The sequence below is a fragment of the Helianthus annuus genome, chromosome 14 (assembly GCF_002127325.2).
Source record: "Helianthus annuus cultivar XRQ/B chromosome 14, HanXRQr2.0-SUNRISE, whole genome shotgun sequence".
NCBI lineage: Eukaryota > Viridiplantae > Streptophyta > Magnoliopsida > Asterales > Asteraceae > Helianthus > Helianthus annuus.
This window is the reverse complement of record NC_035446.2, coordinates 146,692,250-146,714,320: the sequence shown is the minus strand read 5'-3', so window position 1 is coordinate 146,714,320 and position 22,071 is coordinate 146,692,250. Positions and strand designations below refer to the sequence as shown.

General features: G+C 37.2%; 1 protein-coding gene across 1 annotated transcript; it reads left to right on the top strand.

Moving 5' to 3' along the window:
- Positions 1–20,797: 20,797 nt before the first annotated feature.
- Positions 20,798–21,871, top strand: LOC110904227 (zinc finger protein ZAT5). The gene has a single exon (XM_022150057.2). It carries the CDS (start codon positions 20,869–20,871, stop codon positions 21,724–21,726), a length of 858 nt encoding a protein of 285 aa, XP_022005749.1. The 5' UTR covers positions 20,798–20,868; the 3' UTR covers positions 21,727–21,871.
- Positions 21,872–22,071: the final 200 nt, after the last annotated feature.

The window sequence follows — 22,071 nt, the reverse complement described above, 5'->3', positions numbered from 1 at the left end:
CTTCTCTTCTCTTTGTCTCTCTGTCTCTCTTTCTAGAAAACCACCACCACCCACCACCATCACTATCACCTGCCACCACCACCATCAACATCACCCCCACCACATCCTATAATCAAACCCCTCTACTTCTCTACCTAAACACACCATATAAATCCACCATTTTCCTTCTCTCACACTACCCTCCGCCACCACAACCTACCACTACCACCTGCCGTCACTTGTAAGCACAACCACAACCACAACCACAACCACTATCAACAACCACTACCAAAGCTTCACTTCAGCCTTTATCAAACAATCATCATCGACAACTACCATAATTCTCAATTTAGCTAATGTAACTAGAAAACAAAAAAGGGTGTCAAATCTTTCCTCAGTCTTGGGACCTTTACTCAACACCAGATCAAAAGGCGGTACCTTTTGTCTTCGCTTATGAGCTTGACCCACGGAAGCCTAACCAGTGATAGGTTTACATTATCCGAGAATGAACCCTATGTCACACAATTTCAATTACCAGGAACCATCTAGCAATCAAAATGTGCACACAAAGAGTGATCAAGAGGTTGGACTTACAAGGAGGATAAACTGTCACGATTACTACTGTTACCGGTTTAAAATGCTGATGCATACCACGATTGTTACTGCAACTGGAACATCGTCGTCACCGTGTGCCTCCATGTAACACTCTAACCCGTTTAAGTAATAATCTTAATAAATACGGATAATAAGGTCCCAAATTTGTTTTTTTACAACTAACTTACTCGCCTGGGTTAACCAATAACCTAGACGAACCAACAAAATGAATTATTATACTTCATCTACATTATACTGTATTGAAGCTTTTAAACCCGGAAGCTTCGGCATGCATGATCATGTTTTAATTATCCCAAATGGATGTTCCCGAGGAAATGGTGGTTTAGGAGTGGTCTTCCGTCCGTCCGGTTCCCGCCTTAGTGAAAGTCTGTCATAAACACTAAAAAAATTAGTGTTTAAGTTATACGGTCAAATGGTTAGTAATCGAAACATTTGAACGACAACAATAAGTACAATTTTTTTTTTGTGTCAGCCTCCTTACCCGGCCGGGTCAGGTTTCCACGCGGCCGTGTCAATTGAAACGTGTCTTTTTCTCAGCACCTTTACCCGGCCGGTTTAGGTTTTCACCTGGTCGTGTCAACTAACTGGAAACATGTTTTCTCTTCAAATCACTCTCATGGTTTGAAGTTATTTACCCAACTTACCCGTTAGGAGGCATTTCGCATTCTAGCTCATGTCTCCTACTTTCTTATTAAGATTTTCATTATATCTTCCACAATAACTTCTTTTGTGGTGGGTTATTCTAGGAAAATTTTTATATTCCAATTTTACCGTCCGACAAGACATTTTACCAAAATGACCCGATAAGAGACATAAATAAATTTAGTCCATTTCCGCATCGAATGACCGTTTTACCCAGAATGCTAAATGCATTTCACTTAGGTTAGCCTATTACCCAAATCTGACCCATCTCTCTTTAGTCGAGCCATAAGCTCCTACCGAAAGCATAACCTTTTATGCATACCTGGCGTGAGTCAAAACCATTGACTCGTTATTCATACATTGCGATGGTTATTTCTTTCCAATTCATGGCAATGTATGCTCATACATTATTCTTACCGATAAGCATGAAATTAGATAAAACAAAACAATAAATACCAGGTTTAAATGACGATCACCATTTGACCCGCGTGACCCATTTGTCCTTTTAACCATTCTTAGTTCGCCCATTTTTTAACATATAAATCAATCTTTATATGGTTTGTCATAAAAATTCATTTTTACTTGTTTGACCTGTTCGGTTCACGTCAGCAAGTGTTTATCATCAAAATTCATTTTTTACTTGTTTGACCTGTTTGGTTCGCGCCAGCAAGTGTTTATCACCAAAATTGACCTTTTTTTTCTTGTTTGACCCATTTGGTTCGCGTCAGCAATTGTTTATCACCAAAATTCAATTTTTAACTTGTTTAACCCGTTTGGTTTGCGTCAGCAAGTCTTATTTTGAATGTTTATTGGTTTATCACCAAAAACTCTTTTTTACTTATTCGACTCATTCAGTTCGCGCCAGAAAGTCATATTTTGAAGGTTTATTGGTTTATTACCAAAAACTCATTTTTACTTGTTAGAACAATTCGGTTCGCGTTTATCATCAAAAAACTCACTTTTATTTGTTCGACCCATTCGGTTCACATTAGAAAGTCGGTTTATCACCAAAAACTCGTCTTTACATGTTCGACCCATTCGGTTCGCGTCAGAAAGTCATATTTTGAAAGTTTATTGGTTTATCACCAAAAACGCGTTTTTATATGTTCGACCCATTCGGTTCGTGTTAGAATGTAATATTTTGAAAGTTAATTGGTTTATCACCAAAAATTCCTTTTTACTCATTCGGTTCTCGTTAGAAAGTCATATTTTAAAAGTTTAATGGTTTATCACCAAAAACTCATTTTTACTTGTTCGACTCATTCGGTTCATGTTAAAATTCATATTTTGAAAGTTTATTGCTTTATCACAAAAAACTCATTTTTTTAACCTGCTCGGCCCATTCGGTTCGCGTCAGGAAGTGTTTATTTTTAAAGTTTATTATGTTAATCACCTAAATGTGATTACTTGCCATTTTGCTCGTTTAACCCGTTATGGTTTACACCGTAGGGTATCGAATTTAACAAATCATTGATTTTAATCGTCTAATTTTCATTTAAAATTAAAGCTTCTAATCAAGGAGGTGTAATTTTTACTTACTTTGAATCCGATCCTGCTTTTCGTGTCTTTGATCCGCTTGACCCATTCTTTTCCAAGCTCCCACCTAGCTTGTCAAGAGTCAAACTATAATACAATATCCACAACATGGTTAGATTAGTCATCTATACCATGACTATTACCCTTATGGACTTTTTATACCATATTTCACCTTCAATTCTATTATAGGTCAATTTGACTTTCAAAAAGTCAAACCGCAAATTGATATATTTATGCACTAGCCAGTTTAGTAGAACTCATTTAAGCATTTTATCAAACACTTGGTGGGCATCATTTTAGCTAAATTTACTAACCAACATTACCATGTTTCTTTCACTCTCAATAAATTCATGCATCCCAACATCTAAACTATCCAAGTTCTTCACACAAACTAGTAAACATGGTGTTTATAACACTAGTACTACCTTAATTTCTCATCAGAAACTATTTCAAGTCATGTATGAACACTTAATCAATCATTAAATGTTCAAGTATTTTACTCATACAAGCAAGTATGCTGGTTATAAACATCAAAACATCATCAATTTCATCATACTAACAATAAAACTGAACTCAAGGTTATCACCTTCAAGTTCCCCTTCACATGAAATTCACCAAATCAAGTTATACCACATACCTCATGCTTGGTAAGCGTAGATGATCGCGAATTTAAGATCATGCATCAATTATATGTTGAAACCTTCTTTGATTTTGTTATTTTCTTGAGATTTTTGGGAAAAGTCTTCCCCCCTCTCTCTATGTACGACCCACACACACACATGTGTGTGTGTTTTAGTTTCTTTTCCATTTTATATTTTCTCGTTTTACACTTAACCAATTTTAGTCCCTTAGGTCTGGTTAGTATTTTGTTTGCTTAATAACTCATTTTTCTCTTAGTATTTGAATCTACATCTAACTAAGTTAGATAACTTAGTTATTTTTATCTCATGGCATACATAAAAATGTACTAGTTAATAAACTTTGGTTTTGAGCATTACCGGGTACGACTAACCTGTTTTAAATTTTAAGTCTCAGTAGCCTGAGCCTTTTAAGACTTTGATTGCTAAGAGCATTTGTTTTTCCTTTATTTTACATTAGGTTTATTTAATTAAATCCTAATATTTATCGGGTTCACTTTTACCTCTAATGTTATTTTACCCATTCATCACAATTAACTTGGTTTAATTACCAAACTTGTTTTAGGGGTGTGGCACTCCAATGTTGATGGAATCGGTGATTTCTCCATATCAGGGGTTTTGAAATGGTAGGGTTTGTTCACTAGATACATACCAACGATATATGGGTGTTTGGTCCAAAGGGGTGTGAAGATGGGTATTTGGAGGAAGATGGGTGCACTAGTTGGAAGGTGGTGTTGGTATCAATGCTAGATGGTGAAGGGTGGTGGTGGCAGGTGATGATGGTGGTGGTTGTGAATGGTCGTTTTCTAGAGAGAGTGATAGAGAGAAGAGAACGGGGAAAAGAGTGTGGGTAGGGGTAAAGTAGTAATTTCACCACTCATTTAACGGTTAGTTAATAACTAAATAACGGAAAGGGCGTATAATGTTAAACTTAAAAACCACAAGCACACAGGTGGTAAAAAAAAAGTTATGGGATGCAAGTTGATCCCGCCACCAAACTACATGGACACAAATTGCACTTTTCTCTTTACTTTATTAGCATATGTAAACTCAGATTGGGGCAAGTGCCTTGAGTCTCGTAGGTCTATTACTAGGTCATGTATATTTCTTGGAAACAACTTGGTGGTTTGGAAAAGTAAGAAACAATCAACTATTTCTAGGTCTTTAGCTAAGGCTGTGTACGAGTCAATGTGTTCCGTTGCATGTGAGACCATGTGGTTAAATAATGTGTTAGAAGAGTTGGGCGTTACTGTGAAATTTCCAGTTAAGTTGTATTGTAATAATAAAACAACAATTTATATTGCTGCAAATCAAGTATTTAATGATCGGGCAAAGCATTTTAAGTTGGATTTGTTTTTCTTAAGAGTGCAAATCTCTAAATGAATTATTAAAATTGTTGGTGTGGGTTCAATAAAACAATTGGCTGGTATTTGGAGGAAGATGGGTGCACTAGTTGGAAGGTGGTGTTGGTATCAGTGCTAGATGGTGAAGGGTGGTGGTGGCAGGTGATGATGGTGGTGGTGGTAGTGAATGGTCGTTTTCTAGAGAGAGTGATAGAGAGAAGAGAACGGGGAAAAGAGTGTGGGTAGGGGTAAAGTAGTAATTTCACCACTCATTTAACGGTTAGTTAATAACTAAATAACAGAAAGGGCGTATAATGTTAAACTTAAAAACCACAAGCACACAGGTGGTAAAAAAAAAGTTATGGGATGCAAGTTGATCCCGTCACCAAACTACATGGACACAAATTGCACTTTTCTCTTTACTTTATTAGCATATGTAAACTCGGATTGGGGCAAGTGCCTTGAGTCTCGTAGGTCTATTACTAGGTCACGTATATTTCTTGGAAACAACTTGGTGGTTTGGAAAAGTAAGAAACAATCAACTATTTCTAGGTCTTTAGCTAAGGCTGTGTACGAGTCAATGTGTTCCGTTGCATGTGAGATCATGTGGTTAAATAATGTGTTAGAAGAGTTGGGTGTTACTGTGAAATTTCCAGTTAAGTTGTATTGTAATAATAAAACAACAATTTCTATTGCTGCAAATCCAGTATTTAATGATCGGGCAAAGCATTTTAAGTTGGATTTGTTTTTCTTAAGAGTGCAAATCTCTAAATGAATTATTAAAACTGTTGGTGAGGGTTCAATAAAACAATTGGCTGATATATTCACTAAGGGAGTGTTGGTTCAACAACATCAAATTTTATGTGAATCAACTCAATATGTTTGATCCCTTTAGGTAATGAAATCGTGTGTGTGTAGGGGGGGGGGGGTATAAAATACATCTATAAATATAATCAACTTCATTATCCTTATTTATTTTACTTATGTTATATTTTTGTGTTTTGTGTATTGGGCGATGAATAATGGATTTCGTGAAAGGAGAATGGACTTGGGTGGCTTGGAGGAGAAATGGGCTTGAACAAGTTGTGTAGGCTGAAGGCTTTAGAAGCTGGTTCGGGGGTTTGGGTTGTTCGTCGGGTCAAGATAGAGCCGACTATGATGGTGTGTGGGGAAGACCTCCGCACAAGGCCCGTGATTTTGAGGGGCATGTGATTTTTAAAAGAAATTGATATATATATATATATATACATATATATGTATATATATATTGTCACACCCCTAAAAATATCCCAAGCGAAAACCCCTGCGAGATGTGTGACGTACCAGGATCTAGCCAACTATCACATTGAACTCATACAAGATTTTAAAATAAAAGTTTTCATTCATTAAGATAAAGTATAATAAAACATTATTTATAAATTCAGTGTGTTCAGCGAAAGCATAATACAATGTTTAATCAAGTCAAAACGCAAGTGTGTGTAACCAATTAGTCTTGTGTCGTATCTCCATGTATCTCGACCCATGACCACTCCAGCATCCCAGACAGCAAGTTCCACATCCAAATACCTATAACCTGCGAGCATGCAAACAAGTCTATCAGCATAACGCTTGCGAGTTCACGGTTTTTGTAAAAACTTTTAATTGCAAAGTGTTTAATCCAGTTTAAGCAATGTTGATAATAACTCGATACCATACAAGATGGCGTCAGTTTGTTAGCCCGTCCCCAATGCCCCCTATCAAAGCATTGGTCATGATTAAGGTCATTAGTTCACGCCCGTCCTCTCAGGTACGGTGTGAGGTTGCCAAGCCTAATAGCGCTATCAACTAATACCCCCTTACCTCTCAAGTAACTATTCGGTAGAAGATGGGACTTAAGGTGATAGGAGTGAGTGTATTATCCAACATCCCAGTTTTTACCCAAAAGACGTATTCCTCTCAGGAATACCCGTTTGATTGTCCCACCCACCGGGACGCATGCTCAAGAAAAGTGAACCCACCTTAGATTGCTCGGTATGTTACATTACAATACCCGTTCCAAGTTGGTCAACCAAACCCTACCATGGTTACCAAAGACAATCAGTTGATATGCACATAAATCACGTATTCCACATTCATATTACACAAGTAGATACACACTTCATCATATGAGTTGTAACAGTTGTTCATGAAATCCAACAGTAACATATGTCATATTATCAGATAACTAACACATTGCACACCATGCACATTATCTAGTAACACATATCAGATATTTAGCACATATACAGGTTCGTCTCACGAGTTCACATTCAACGAATACCAATTAGTGTACGGCCCCCTTTTCTGTCCCAGGCCCAAGGTGTGTGTGTAAGGACCTTCAAAAATGTCCCTAAATAACCCATAAATACAAACTCGGACCCCTGAAACCCTAATCCATATCAAAAACCAAGAAATCTAGAAAATTGGTCTTCAGGCGGGCCGCGTAAAGGTTAAGCATGTCCTTACGCGGGCTACGTTAACTAAGAAATTATCAGATAAACGTTTATGGTTTCAGACGGGCCGCGTAAGGCATAAAGGGAAACTTACGCGGGCCGCGTCAACTTGAAATTCATCCGGATAAGCATTCGGGCCACGTATAACCCATCTATCAACCCTAACCCATGACCCATCAACCCTACGCGTAGACTAGGCGGCCACACGGGCCGCGTAAAACCCAAATTCAGGCTATAAATAGCCTAGCTCAGGGGCTTTCATTCTGTTGTCGAAACACTTTCAGTTATAAACAAATTCTCACTGTTAAAGCTATAATTTCATAATAGCGAGGTGCTGCTATGATACCAGAGATTAACTCGATCGCTATTACGATTCAACGTCCGATCGATTGAAACTATCCAACGAATGTTTAAGTGCTGCTCAAATTGGGTTTGTACTTTGTCATTCGTCGTTAATTCGATGGATGTTTAAGTATCGCACTTTGTCATTTGTTGTGTGTGCTTAATCTCGTGAATTGTCGTAAATGTTGTATTAGTTACTAACCCAGTTCGTGTGCATTGTTATTTAAATTAGGTTAAACAGGCTAATCAGTAGATTAAACCCCACCCGTATAAATCTGCAAGGTGAGTCATTCTCTTTTTATCAAATTATTTCCAAAACTCTATTTATTTCAAAGTTATAATTACAGGGATTAAGTCTTTGTAATCACCAAGTTACAGCCGGTATGTGGGGTTTTGTATACATTACTTGATAACCGTCACCATTGGACAACGGGTTAGCCGATGGGTGATATGACCATAGTCACAGACACCAATTGGACAATAAATAGCCAATAGGTGGTCGAGTGACAAATACCGTGGGTATATGGTTGATAAACAGAAACATTGTAATCGCTCTTAATACTGTAGATTATAATGATATGCCGTTTTAAACAAAAAGAATGATTCACTCAGTATTTCCCCGCTGACAAAACCTTTTTCAAGCATGTTTCAGGTGATATGCTGTAATCCAAGAAAAGTGCTATGAAGCACTACAAGCTTAAGGAAGTGGCTCAATATAAATAAATAAAGAAACATGTTTTGTAAAATAAAGATTTCCCAGTGAAATCACTTTATTGTAAATTACAGGGTTTTATCCCTAAATTATGTAATAAAGTAAACGGGCATTTTTAGATCCTGTATTTAAGACTTCCGCTATCGCCTAAATTAAAAACCACGGGGTTCCTGTCCCGCGGCTCTGGACCGGGTCAAACCGGGGCTAGGGCCGTGACAGGAAAAGGTGGTATCAGAGCCACTGATTTAAGCTAATTAAGTATTCAGCAAAATACTTAATTTTACTGATTGCCATTCTGTGATTATGTGTTTTATTAACTACTATTTGTTAGTTACAGTATGGGTAAACAAAGACTTTCGGCTATCTATCATAAATTAGATACTTCACCTAAAGAAAAAGGAACTTCCTCAAAATACCCAGCAGATATGGATGAAGGAATATTTGTCCGTAAAGCCCAGTTTGAAAAGCCACTTTCTCCCAATAAAAGAAGTTTGATTATTAGGAAAAGTCAGGAGAAAGGAAAGAAATCACAACCAAAGGAAGTGAGGTTTAATCCGGAAACCCAGGAAATTGGCAATAATCCACCTTGGGAAGATAAATTAGATGAAAAATGGGCAGATCTTTATATGTTAGCAACAGTAGCGGTAAATACCAACCTTTAAAACAATCAGGACCCTGAATCAGTATTAGCGCCTATATTACCTACAAGCCAGAAGCTCTAAAGAAAAGTTATCCCGTAAATAAATAAATTACGATAAACCCTAGTGTGTTTCAACTTTCAGTTGTCCTTTGTATTAAATTAATCACACGATATGCAATAATACTTAAATGTTTATTTGTGAAATTTTGTTATAAAATTTTAACTTAGCATTTTTGTGCATTTTGCATATATGCTAAACAACATGAATGAGTTATCTGAAGTCCTTCAGAATCTCAATCTCTATCCTGTACCAATAGAAGTTTCCAACCACTTTACTGGTTACATTGCTGATTTGGAGGAACCTATGGAATTTCAAGCTCCACCTCCGGAGAAAGCAAAGCCTAAGAAAAGAAGAAGATATGTAGGATGGAGGAAAGTGCGCAGGAGGAAACCAGTAACTAGGAAAATTCCCAAAATAGAAAATCCTATGGATAAAGGAAAAGGGATCGAGATCGGAGAGAGTTCTAAGCCATCAGAGATAGAAATCGGGGAAAATGTTAGGCAAACAAAAATAGAAATCGGGGAAAGTTCTAAGCAAACTGAAGAATTTCCATTTCAGGAGGAATTAGATCATCTACTGGCAAGCTGTGATATCTTAGACCTATCAACAACAATCTCTACCCTTATCCTGCTGAAACCCAACTTCCAATGAACTTGGAACCAGCTATTCCAGACCCTCTAATCCACGCCCAACCTTTAGGAGAAATGGACTAATGGTGGACTAACGACTGGCAGTTTCAAAACCTTCTTAATAATCCTTATACCTTTTTCCATCAGTTCGACCCAGAACCTATACCAAACCCACCAATGAGTAATGAAAACTTAGCCGAACTCCGCCATTTTGGCGAGGAGCTGATAGGTACAGGGAATAGGATCCGGGAAATGGGAGAACAAATCTTCCGGAAATACGACGAGAGGGAACGTTGCTACTAAAATACCAGCTGACAAAAGAATAGTGGGGTTGGGAGGCTGTATTTGTATAATAATAGTAGTAACAAAAATATAACTCTGTAAAATAGAAATAAAACTTCTGTAAAATAACAGTGTGTATGGATGCCTAATATAATCTATAAAAATGGAAGTCGAGAAATCGACAATTTTGGCTATACATGTGTTGTAAAAATTTGTGTGCTTATGTGCAATTATTTTGTTATATGCAATTATCGATTATTTGACACTAATAATTTATACCTATAATAATTACCAGATGGAAAACTTGGTAATGAACCAGTTAATGAAGTGAATCAATCTGAGCAAAATCAGGGAAATCAATTTTTGACTAGACAAGATACCGAGAATATCGTTGCTCAAGGGATAGCCAATGCTATTCCAGCAATTCTGGCTGCTGCCCAGAAACCTGCTGAACCTCAACAAATCGTTCCTAGTAAACGTACTCAAGAAGATAACTTCAGTAATAGCGTAAACGGAGGCGGCAATCATGATAATCACAACAATGATCCACGGCAAGCCCCACTTCTTAAGAAAATGAAAGCTGCAACGCCTGGTTGCACTTATAAAGAATTTCTTGCTTGTAAGCCAGCGGAATTTGCAGGCAATGAAGGGGCAACTGCGGCACTGCGTTGGTTGGAGAAAACCAAAGCAGTACTTATGATAAGTAAATGTGCTGACAAAGACAGTTATGTATGCTTCGCATCTTTTTAAAGAAGGGGCACTAGAATGGTGGAATACGGTACTTCAAGCCAAAGGAAGAAATATGGCCTACGCCATGAATTGGGAAGAATTTAAGTAGCTAATGAAAAGAAAATTCTGTCCCGAATATGAAAAGGAACAAATGGCAAATAAGTTCCTGAGCCATCGTATGGTGGGTATAGATTGTCGAGGATATACTTCAACATTCTTCGAATATGCGAGAGTGGTACCAACCCTGGCTTCGCCAGAACCGCTGCTTATTTCCCGTTATATTTGGGGATTAATTGGAGAGATCCGTAATATCGTTAAAGCTGCGAGACCACGCACTATTGATGATGCGGTAGAATTAGCTAAGAAAATTACCCAAGGATTTCGTATGGGTAATAATAGCAATGCTAAGAAAAGAGGAATGGGGCAATCCTCAAATCCGCCTTTTTGCAGGAATTGCAGAAAGAAACATTTTGGAAGATGCAATGTAACCTGCAACTTTTGCAAAGTTGTAGGACATCGTGAAGAAGACTGCAGAAAGAAAACAAGGGTCTGCTATAACTGTGGAGAAACTGGGCATTTTAAACCAGAATGCCCTAAGTTAGCCAAACCAGCAGACAATAAAGCCAAGACGGCCGACGGAGCTACTAAAAAGAATGCCAGAGCATTCCAGCTGACCACTCAAGAAGCAGAACTCATTCCAGATGTGATAGCTGGTACGTTCTTGGTTCACAATGTGTATGTAAAAGTACTATTTGACTCTGGTGCAAACCGAAGTTTTATCAATACTTCATTCTGCCAAGCTCTTAATTTACCATTGACCAATCGTAGGCAGATTTTTACAGTCGAAACGACAGACGGAAATTCTGTTAACATAGATAAAGTTTTGCAAGAAGGAAAGATAGAACTTTTAGGCCATAAATTTTCTGCAAACCTGCTACCTATGAAATTAGCCGGATTCGATGTGGTGTTAGGAATGGATTGGTTAGTAGCCAACCATGCTCGAATCCTTTGTGATAAAAATTCCGTAGAAATTCGTACCCCCACAGGAGAAGTAATTTTAATTACAGGAGATAACCTCGAAAGCCACTGAAATCTATTTCAGTAATGAAGTTGGTTAGTTATTCAAGAAAACAAGAAATGGTGTATATGATTTCTGTAATCATTAACACTAAGAGTAAGGAATTTCAGAAAATCCCAGTAGTCTCAGAATATCTCGATGTATTCCCAGAAGAGCTACCTGGATTACCACCTGACAGGGAAGTAGAATTTAGGATTCATCTAATTCCTGGAACTACACCAATAGCCAAAGCACCTTACCGGCTAGCACCCACTGAAATGCTAGAATTGAAAAAGCAGCTAGATGAATTACTAAGCAAAGGATTTATACAACCTAGTTCATCCCCATGGGGAGCACCAATGTTGTTTGTGAAAAAGAAAGATGGATCGATGAGAATGTGTATCGATTATAGGGAACTGAATAAGGTTACAATTAAGAATCGACTTACGCTCCGGATATCACCAATTGAAAGTACAAGAAGAAGACATACCTAAAACTGCTTTTAGAACTAGGTATTGTCATTATGAGTTTACAGTCATGCCCTTCGGACTAACAAATGCTCCTGCAGCATTCATGGACATGATGAATCAGATTTGTAAACCATACTTGGATAAATTCGTAATTGTCTTCATCGACGATATACTTATTTATTCCAAAAGTCAGGAAGAACATTGTAAGCACCTGCATGCACTCTTAACTTTGTTAAGAAAGGAAAAGCTTTACGCCAAATTCTCAAAGTGTGAATTCTGGCTGCAAGAAGTGCAATTTTTAGGTCATATGGTGAATCACGAAGGTATTCACGTAGATCCTTCTAAAATAGAAGCAATCACCAAATGGAAGGTTCCGCAAACAGGTATGGAAATTAGAAGCTTTCTAGGCTTAGCTGGATACTACAGACGATTTATTAAAGATTTTTCTAAAATAGCTGTACCATTGACTAAGCTAACTTGTAAAGCAGTTAAGTTTGAATGGGGACCCAGGCAAGAAGAGGCTTTTAAGATTTTAAAGCAAAGGTTGACAAATGCTCCAATTTTAGCCTTGCCAGAAGGAACTGAAGATTTTGAAGTATATTGTGATGCTTCAAAGTTAGGATTAGGATGTGTGCTAATGCAACGCAAAAGGGTGATTGCGTATGCTTCAAGACAATTGAAGAAGCACGAGGAAAACTATACAACTCATGATCTAGAGTTAGGAGCCGTAATATTTGCCCTTAAAATTTGGAGACATTATCTGTATGGAAGTAAGTTTACTGTTTATAAAGATCATAAGAGTTTAAGATACATATTTGGGCAAAAAGAATTAAACATGAGGCAAAGAAGATGGATGGAAATCCTAAGTGACTACGACTGTGATATTCAATATCACGAAGGAAAGGCAAACGTAGTAGCAGATGCCTTAAGTCGTAAGTATCATGAGAAGCAACGACGAGTTCGTACTCTTAGATTAAATCTACAATTAGATTTAATGGAATAATTGAAGAAAGTTCAAGAAACAGCAATCAAAGATGATGCTGAAGGAATGAAAGGATATATAAAAGAGTTAGAGCAAGGAAATGATGGAATTTGGAGATTCCATAAGAAAAGAAATTGGGTACCTAAGCAAGGAGAATTAAGAGATAAGATTTTAGAAGAAGCTCATAAATCTAGGTATACCATGCATTCAGGAAACAATAAGATGTACCAAGATTTAAGAAATAATTTCTGGTGGATAGGAATGAAAAAGGACATAGCTAAATATGTATCTAAGTGTCTTACTTGTTCGCAAGTAAAGGCAGAACATCAGAAACCTTCGGGACTACTACAACAATTAGAGATGCCTGTATGGAAATGGGAACTCATAACAATGGACTTTGTTACTAAGTTACCCAAAACCAGAAAAGGTAATGATGCGATTTGGGTAATTGTAGACCGATTAACCAAAACGGCTCATTTTCTACCCATGAAAGAAACCTTTAGCATGAAAAAGTTAGCAAAGTTATACGTAGACGAAGTAGTATCCTTACATGGAGTTCCACTCTCCATTGTATCGGATAGGGATAGTCGTTTCACTTCTCATTTCTGGACTAGTTTTCAGAAAGCAATGGGAACCCGACTAAATTTATGTACTGCATATCATCCACAAACAGACGGACAAAGTGAAAGAAAGATACAAACTTTGGAAGACATGCTCCGGGCATGTGTGATAGATTTCGGTGGAAACTGGGATGATCACCTACCCCTAATTGAATTCTCCTATAACAATAGTTATCATTCAAGCATCGAAGCTGCCCCATTTGAAGCACTATATGGACGTAAGTGTTGAACTCCAGTTTGTTAGGCAGAAATAGGAGAAAGTCAATTATCAGGTCCTGAAATTGTGTAAGAAACCACTGACAAGATAATTCAAATCAAAGAAAGACTGAAAACGGCTCGAGATCGTCAGAAAAGCTATGCAGACAATCGCCGCAAGCCGCTCGAGTTTCAAGTCGGAGACAAGGTACTTTTAAAAGTTTCTCCTTGGAAAGGAATTGTACGATTTGGTAAGAAAGGAAAGATGAGTCCAAGATATGTAGGACCATTTCCAATAATTCAAAGAATAGGACCAGTTGCTTATCGTTTACAACTACCAGAAGAATTAGCCGGAGTACATGATGTGTTTCATGTAGCCAATCTCAAGAAATGTCTATCAGACGAATCCCAGGTAGTACCTCTTCCAGAGATAGAGGTAAATGAAAAATTGAAATTTGTGGAGAAACCACTGCAGATAGAAGATAGAAAGATCAAGTTTCTTAAACATAAATGGCTGGTGCTGGTCAAAGTCAAGTGGGATTCGAAAAGAGGACCCGAATACACCTGGGAGCTGGAATTAGAGATGAAGCGCAAATATCCATACTTATTTCAATAAATCTCGAGGACGAGATTTTAATTAAGGTGGGGAGGATGTAAGGACCTTCAAAAATGTCCCTAAATAACCCATAAATACAAACTCGGACCCCTGAAACCCTAATCCATATCAAAAACCAAGAAATCTAGAAAATTGGTCTTCAGGCGGGCCGCGTAAAGGTTAAGCATGTCCTTACGCGGGTCGCGTTAACTAAGAAATTATCAGATAAACGTTTAGGGTTTCAGACGAGCCGCGTAAGGCATAAAGGGAAACTTACGCGGGCCGCGTCAACTTGAAATTCATTCGGATAAGCATCGTGGCCACGTATAACCCATCTGTTAACCCTAACCCATGACCCATCAACCCTACGCGTAGACTAGGCGGCCATGCGGGCCGCGTAAGATTTAACTAAGGGTTTACGTGGGCCGCGTAAAACCCAAATTCAGGCTATAAATAGCCTAGCTCAGGGGCTTTCATTCTGTTGTCGAAACACTTTCAATTATAAACAAATTCTCACTGTTAAAGCTATAATTTCATAATAGCGGGGTGCTGCTACGATACCGGGTATTAACTCGATCGCTATTACGATTCAACGTCTGATCGATTGAAACTATCCAACGAATGTTTAAGTGCTGCTCAAATTGGGTTTATACTTTGTTATTCGTCGTTAATTCGATGGATGTTTAAGTATCGCACTTTGTCATTTGTTGTGAGGGTTTAATCTCGTGAATTGTCGTAAATGCTGTATTAGTTACTAACCCAGTTCGTGTGCATTGTTATTTAAATTAGGTTAAACAGGCTAATCAGTAGATTAAACTCCGCCCGTATAAATCTGTAAGGTGAGTCATTCTCTTTTTATCAAATTATTTCCAAAACTCTATTTATTTCAAAGTTATAATTACAGGGATTAAGTCTTTGTAATCACCAAGTTACAGTCGGTATGTGAGGTTTTGTATACATTACTTGATAACCGTCACTATTGGACAACGGGTTAGCCAAGGGGTGATATGACCATAGTCACAAACACCAATTGGACAATGAGATAGCCAATAGGTGGTCGAGTGACAAATACCGTGGGTATATGGTTGATAAACATAAACATAAACATTGTAATCGCTCTTAATACTGTAGATTATAACGATATGCCGTTTTAAACAAAAAGAATGATTCACTCAGTATTTCCCCACTGACAAAACCTTTTTCAAACATGTTTCAGGTGATCTGCTGTAATCCAAGAAAAGTGCTATGAAGCACTACAAGCTTAAGGAAGTGACTCAATATAAATAAATAAAGAAACATGTTTTGTAAAATAAAGATTTCCCATTGAAATCACTTTATTGTAAATTACAGGGTTTTATCCCTAAATTATGTAATAAAGTAAACGGGCATTTTTAGATCCTGTATTTAAGACTTCCGCTGTCGCCTAAATTAAAAACCACGGGGTTCCTGTCCCGCGACTCTGGACCGGGTCAAACCGGGGCTAGGGTCATGACAGTGTGTGTGGCCCGAGTATATTTACTAGTCCCCAAACCTACGAGTGGCCCAAATCAGTATGACTGTGCGATCGGAGCTTTTGTGTGCGATTCGTGTTCGGTGTACAGTCCAATAGTGAGCAGTCCACACCGAAGTGTGCTATCCAACAGATCTGTGCGGCCCAATACATGGCTGGCCACTCATATAGTGTGCGATTCCAGACATGGTGTGCGATCAACATTAAATTGTGCGATTCGTTATTTCACCCAACCCAAACACATAGCGTAGAACCCAGTGCTGCTGGCCCAATACAAACAGTCCATTGCTAGTCTGCGAGCCCATTTAACATGTGCGATCCAATGAAAGTGTGCGACTTATTAATGTGTGCGATCAGTTGTGCGATTCGCTAAAGTTTGTGGCCCACTAACTACTGTGCGGCCCAACAAATATAACCGGCCCAAGTGATTGTATGTGACATGCAAGTGTGCGACTCAACATTAAGTGTGCGATTCATGCGGTTAATGTCGTAAATCATGGAATGATCAGTTGCAAGTTTCTATCATTAACTCCCTAATTTCTTGCGAACACATTTATTGACGGTTTCACTTTTTAATTCGGATCAGACAACATACTTATTTCACCAATGTTTATCATCAATCTAATATCAAGAACACTATTTAGTAACAGTTAAAGACAACACATAATCCCTAATCATAGCTTAATCGTGAATTAACTTCTGACATCCTAATCATCATTTCAACTAAATCGATTGAAACCTTATCATCATACTTACAATCTATGTAGCCAAACAATATCATCAACCATATCAGATCCGTGAGTCATAAAATGCACACCAAGAGTTCTATAAACATGCATCTAGTATCATACAAATACATAATTGTTTTGGTCAAAAATCACACAAGGATAATACAACCAAATCTGATATTGTGAGGTGTGAATGAATTAATGATCAAATGTATGAATAATATATGAATGAGATGAATGTGGGACACAAGGATTTATACGAGGAAAAAACCCTTGATCAAGATATGATCTCCGGCACAAAAAACCTGGGGTGATGGAAACTACCGATCACCAACTATATTAAATAAATGAAGTTACAAATCGGGATGATAACAAGCTTGTTACAAGGATCACTAGCGTGCAAAAAGTGTGAAATCGCCAATAAGTTGCAGAGAGTTCTCGAGTAGTGTGTGTTTGCTAATTGTTCTATCTATTCAAGCTTATTTTCCCTAATAAAAATAGAAATAAACTAGCTAACTAACAATCCGCAAAAGATGCTAGCTTCCCACGATCTCCATAACGTTCACGAAGGCTATGCACGTGTGGAATTAGAGGGTATATTCCCCTGGAATCTCGGCAAGACCAAGTCCCATTCGAATACTCCTGCAAATCAAGTTCAAATATAGTGGAAACAACCATTAGTATAAGGATAATAATGAGGATCCTGGATCCTTAAACCTGCAACGTCTTTTGAGGATCCTTAATTCAAACTGAACTGAGGATCTGTGATCCTGGCTGCACTTGAGGATCCATGATCCATACATTAGAAAATCCATCCCTAACAATAATCAACACACATCATTCATCGACGATCAACAAGTAGTCGAAGAGTATGGTTTGAATGATAATAATAACCGTAATACCAAGAAGAATCACGAGAAGCTTCATGAGATGGAAGGGGGGCTGCCGTTGAGGTTGAGGGAAGCTAGGGTTGGGTAATTAGGTGTGTTAAGGAAAAAAAAATCCCTACACGACTATGTGTGCGGTTATAATCAGGATGTATGGGCCGGGCCCAGATTTGGTTCGCAGATGTTGGGCCGAGAACACTCAATAGCAAGAGAAGGACTGTTTGGCCCAAACAAGAGGTGTGCGGCTCGGTTAGAGTGTGCGGCCGGCATGTGTTCTCTGTATCTACCAAAACTTATGATCATTCAATCGCAACCATCAAAGACACTCAATTGTGTTTAATAAGTTTAGCATGGCACCCCTCCACTTAGTGAAACGTGAAAAGGAACAACACGATGTTAAAGGTTACGAGGTTAGATAACACTAACCTTGAAAGTGCGGGTTGTCACATATATAATACATTACGGCTTAACGTACATCACGTACAACAACGTGCGTGATTATGTGTATAACGTGCGTGATTATTGTTTTCATCATGCGTGATTAATGTTTTCCAACATGCGTGATTTGGGTTTTGTAGTTTACAACGTGCGTGATTTTCAAATTAACGTGCGTAATTATCTGTCGTACGTGATGTGCGTTTAGCCGTATTGTACATTAACTGGCCTACATATATATATATATATATGTATATATATATATATGTTATTTTAAAAAAAAACTGTAAGTACATACCAATTCCAATATAGGCCCATTATCAAATATTATTCTATGGTTTATAATTTAGCCCACTTCACATTAGGTTTATTGGGCTCAATACTAATATGATTTTAATAAAAATAATAAAACACAGCGGCAATTGATGTTGAATCGTCGTTGACTATCGAAAATTTCTTGGTCTCCTAGAATCTGAAAGGACGAACAAAAAACTTATCAGACAAAGAACATCATCAATTTATCATTCATTAGAACTTTGCTGGCCTGGGTTGGGCGATTTAGACGTTGTTTGCCTGCTGCGAACAAGAACAACATCAGAAGCTACTGGCCCGCTGCGAACAAGAACAACATCACACGCTGATTCCGAAATTTTGATTTCCGAACATAACATCAGAAGATTCAGAACTCAAGAGGTCCCTTCGTTTAGTGTTATTGACTTATTGTGTAATTGTGTTAAACAGTTAGTCTGTTAATTGTTGTTAAGCTTTAATTGTGACTGTTGAGTATAAGATTAAGATTATTGATTGTTGTTGAGTATGGAATTCTTGATTAATCTCGAAATTGTGATTGTGAAACATCGATCATTATTGTTAATTGAACATTAATTATTCTTGTTAGGCGTTAATAGCTTCTAAACAAGCATCCGGATGGCAAAAACGACAAAAGAGGAAACAAGCGGTACGTACGAATACTATGATTGGTTAACTATTAACTTATTAGTTATTATGATATTTAACTCATTAGAATACTATGATTTTGTCATTATCATAATTGCATTATTTATCAGATACTACAATTTTTGTCATCTTCGTAATTGTATTGTTTATCGTTAAAGCATATGGGCACATTTTTCGAGCTCGAACAGGGTACGTGAATTCTCAGAGACGTCACTGGGTCAAGACCAAGACTTGCTATATAACTTGAAGCTCCATTCCAGCACATGATTCGCAAATATATTACACATACACTTTAGATCATTCTCTCTCTACTTTAGGCGATCAGGGTTTCATACGAGAGTTTATCGAATTCATCTTGAATTTGATTATTGTGTATGATAGATGTTAGTTTGTTCCAAGAGATTATGGTGTTGATGATCTCTAGTAGTTGTGTAGAGCATTTGAATCTTTTTGTAATTACTCTAAGATAAGTTTTAGGGTTAATACATCTGGTTTGGATATCTTGTTGTGATTTGTGTTAGATCTACAATGAGTATCATCTTTTATGACAGTTTTGACAAGTATATTACCATACTTTGTTATACAAATGTAGTTTAATTAAGAAAAATGATTCATACGTTTACAAAGCATCTATAAAAATATGTTTATCAAGAAGATTGAGATAGAGAATCAAAGAAAAGAAAAGAATTAGAAGATCAAAAAATTATATGTGTCATTTAGTTATATTTTTAGACATATGTGTTATTAATGTTAAATTTAAGGCTCAATTATTATAATTTTATTAACCATTTTAGACATCGACCAAAACAAGTAAAGTTTTACACTAACTCGGAAATTAATTTTGGTAATTTAGTCCAGAGTGATACTCTTACTCAATTTTCTGGTAACCGTCCTTATTAATTCATTATTAAGTTTATTAGACAAATATAAACCAAACAAAGGTCCTTTTATACAATAATTAGACATATTCTCGCGCCAATGGAATCGTATATTTTTTTACAAATGATTTTTTATACCGGTATACAACATATATAACCTTACACTTGTAAGGATTTGAATATGTATCGACAGGTAAACGTCATGTTAGTGTACCAATAGATCATATCAATAGAAGGATTTGAATCTATACAGAGAGGTAAAGATCATATCAGTGTACCACTAGGTCGTATAAATAGAATATTATACATCTATAAAAAGTTATAAACGCTCTTATAATAAAAGAGACATGATCAAATACAAAGTCTCTTCAAAATAAGAAATTGTAAGAAAGAGTATCAAACGGACTCCGATTAACCTCATTTAAGCGGTATTGGAACCGTCTTATCGAATTCTACAATGTAAGATTTTAGGTTTTTGTTTTTAGATGTTTAGCCTGTAGATTTTAGACTTTTTATTTACATCATTGTGTCTTTTTCTGTGACTAATTGTGTCTTTTCTATATTTGCGTTATTATGTGTTTTTTTGTGACTAATTGTGTCTTTTTTCTTCTACATTGTGTTATATTTTTCGTCATTGTGTTATATTTCGCTCAATGTCATGTTATATTTTGCGATCCATAATTGTGTCTTTATACATTTTTTATTTTTAGGAGCCTTTGTATAATAATGTTAAAATAAAAAATTAAGTTTTAATAAAATTATTCCTTAACCTTGTCACCTTTGAGTTAAACTTTTCAGCAAGTTAATTATCCCTTTCACAATGTACATAAATGGAACCAATGCCCTCACTCTCCCAATAACCAGTTAACCACTACCAACACACACACACTCTCTCTCTCTCTAAAAGTTCTAAAGTTGGATATACACTCGAGAGAATGGACTTTATGCCAGAATCCCCGGCCAAGAACCATGATCAAGCCCATCAAATCATCACAGGAAAGCGTACGGACCACCCGAGCCCCGGGTCTCCTGTTACAACAACTTATTCTAACTCGTACAAGGCAATATCATCGGATGAAGAAGAAGAAGAAGACATGGCTAACTGCTTGATTATGCTCGCTCACAGTGTTTCTCCGCTCAATGATGATAAATCGGATGATTTCTGCTGTCGAAAGACTGAGAAACTGAAAATACGGAGCGTTACAGAGATGACAGCCAGTGGAGGACATATTAATACGAGCTGCTACGAGTGTAAAACATGTAACCGTGTTTTTCAGTCATTCCAAGCCCTTGGTGGACATAGAGCCAGTCACAAAAAGCCGAAATTGGCCATGGAAAATAAACCGGAATATTCGAAAGAATATCAACCGAAACTTATGGTTGTATATGAAGAAAACAAAATTGTTATGAATAAAATAACTTCTCCGGTGACAGCTGATAGTTGTTCCATCCAAACTGGACACAAGAACAACAGTCAAACAAAAGTCCATCAATGTTCAATATGCGGATCGGAGTTTTTATCAGGACAGGCTCTAGGTGGTCATATGAGAAGGCATCGCGCACCTCTGCCGCCTTCAATAAGCCCAACGACGCCACCAGAAGTCGGTCTCATGAACGATGCAAGTGATCATCATGTCATTGAGAAGTCTCCTGTGCTGTCTTTAGATCTCAACCTTCCGCCACCGGAGGTTGTTGAGGACGCTGCTGGCCACTCGAGTTTTCAGTTTGCTGCGGGTTCTTTGCAGCAACCTCTTGTCTTCTCCGCCCCAGCACTGGTGGATTGCCATTACTGAAGCGGAGAAGCAAACATCTAGATTAATTAATTAATACGAAACATTTTTAAGTTAATCTTAGTTTTAGATATTTTCAAGTTGTGATACTTTATTTGTAATTGGTATTGGTAATTGATTAATATGAACAAGACGATATTAGTTTTAAGTATAGAGTTGTTATTACCGCATACTTGTATTTAATGTTTTAAATCTGATTGAACGTTTCTCGTAATTCTCTGTTTAAAGTTGGTTATGTGTTGAATGGCGCCCTAATAATCCTTACATAATATATAATAACATGATTAAAGTAAATATGTTAAAATGTTAAATAAACTGTACGTAGGATTGGTATAATTTGGTTTTGAA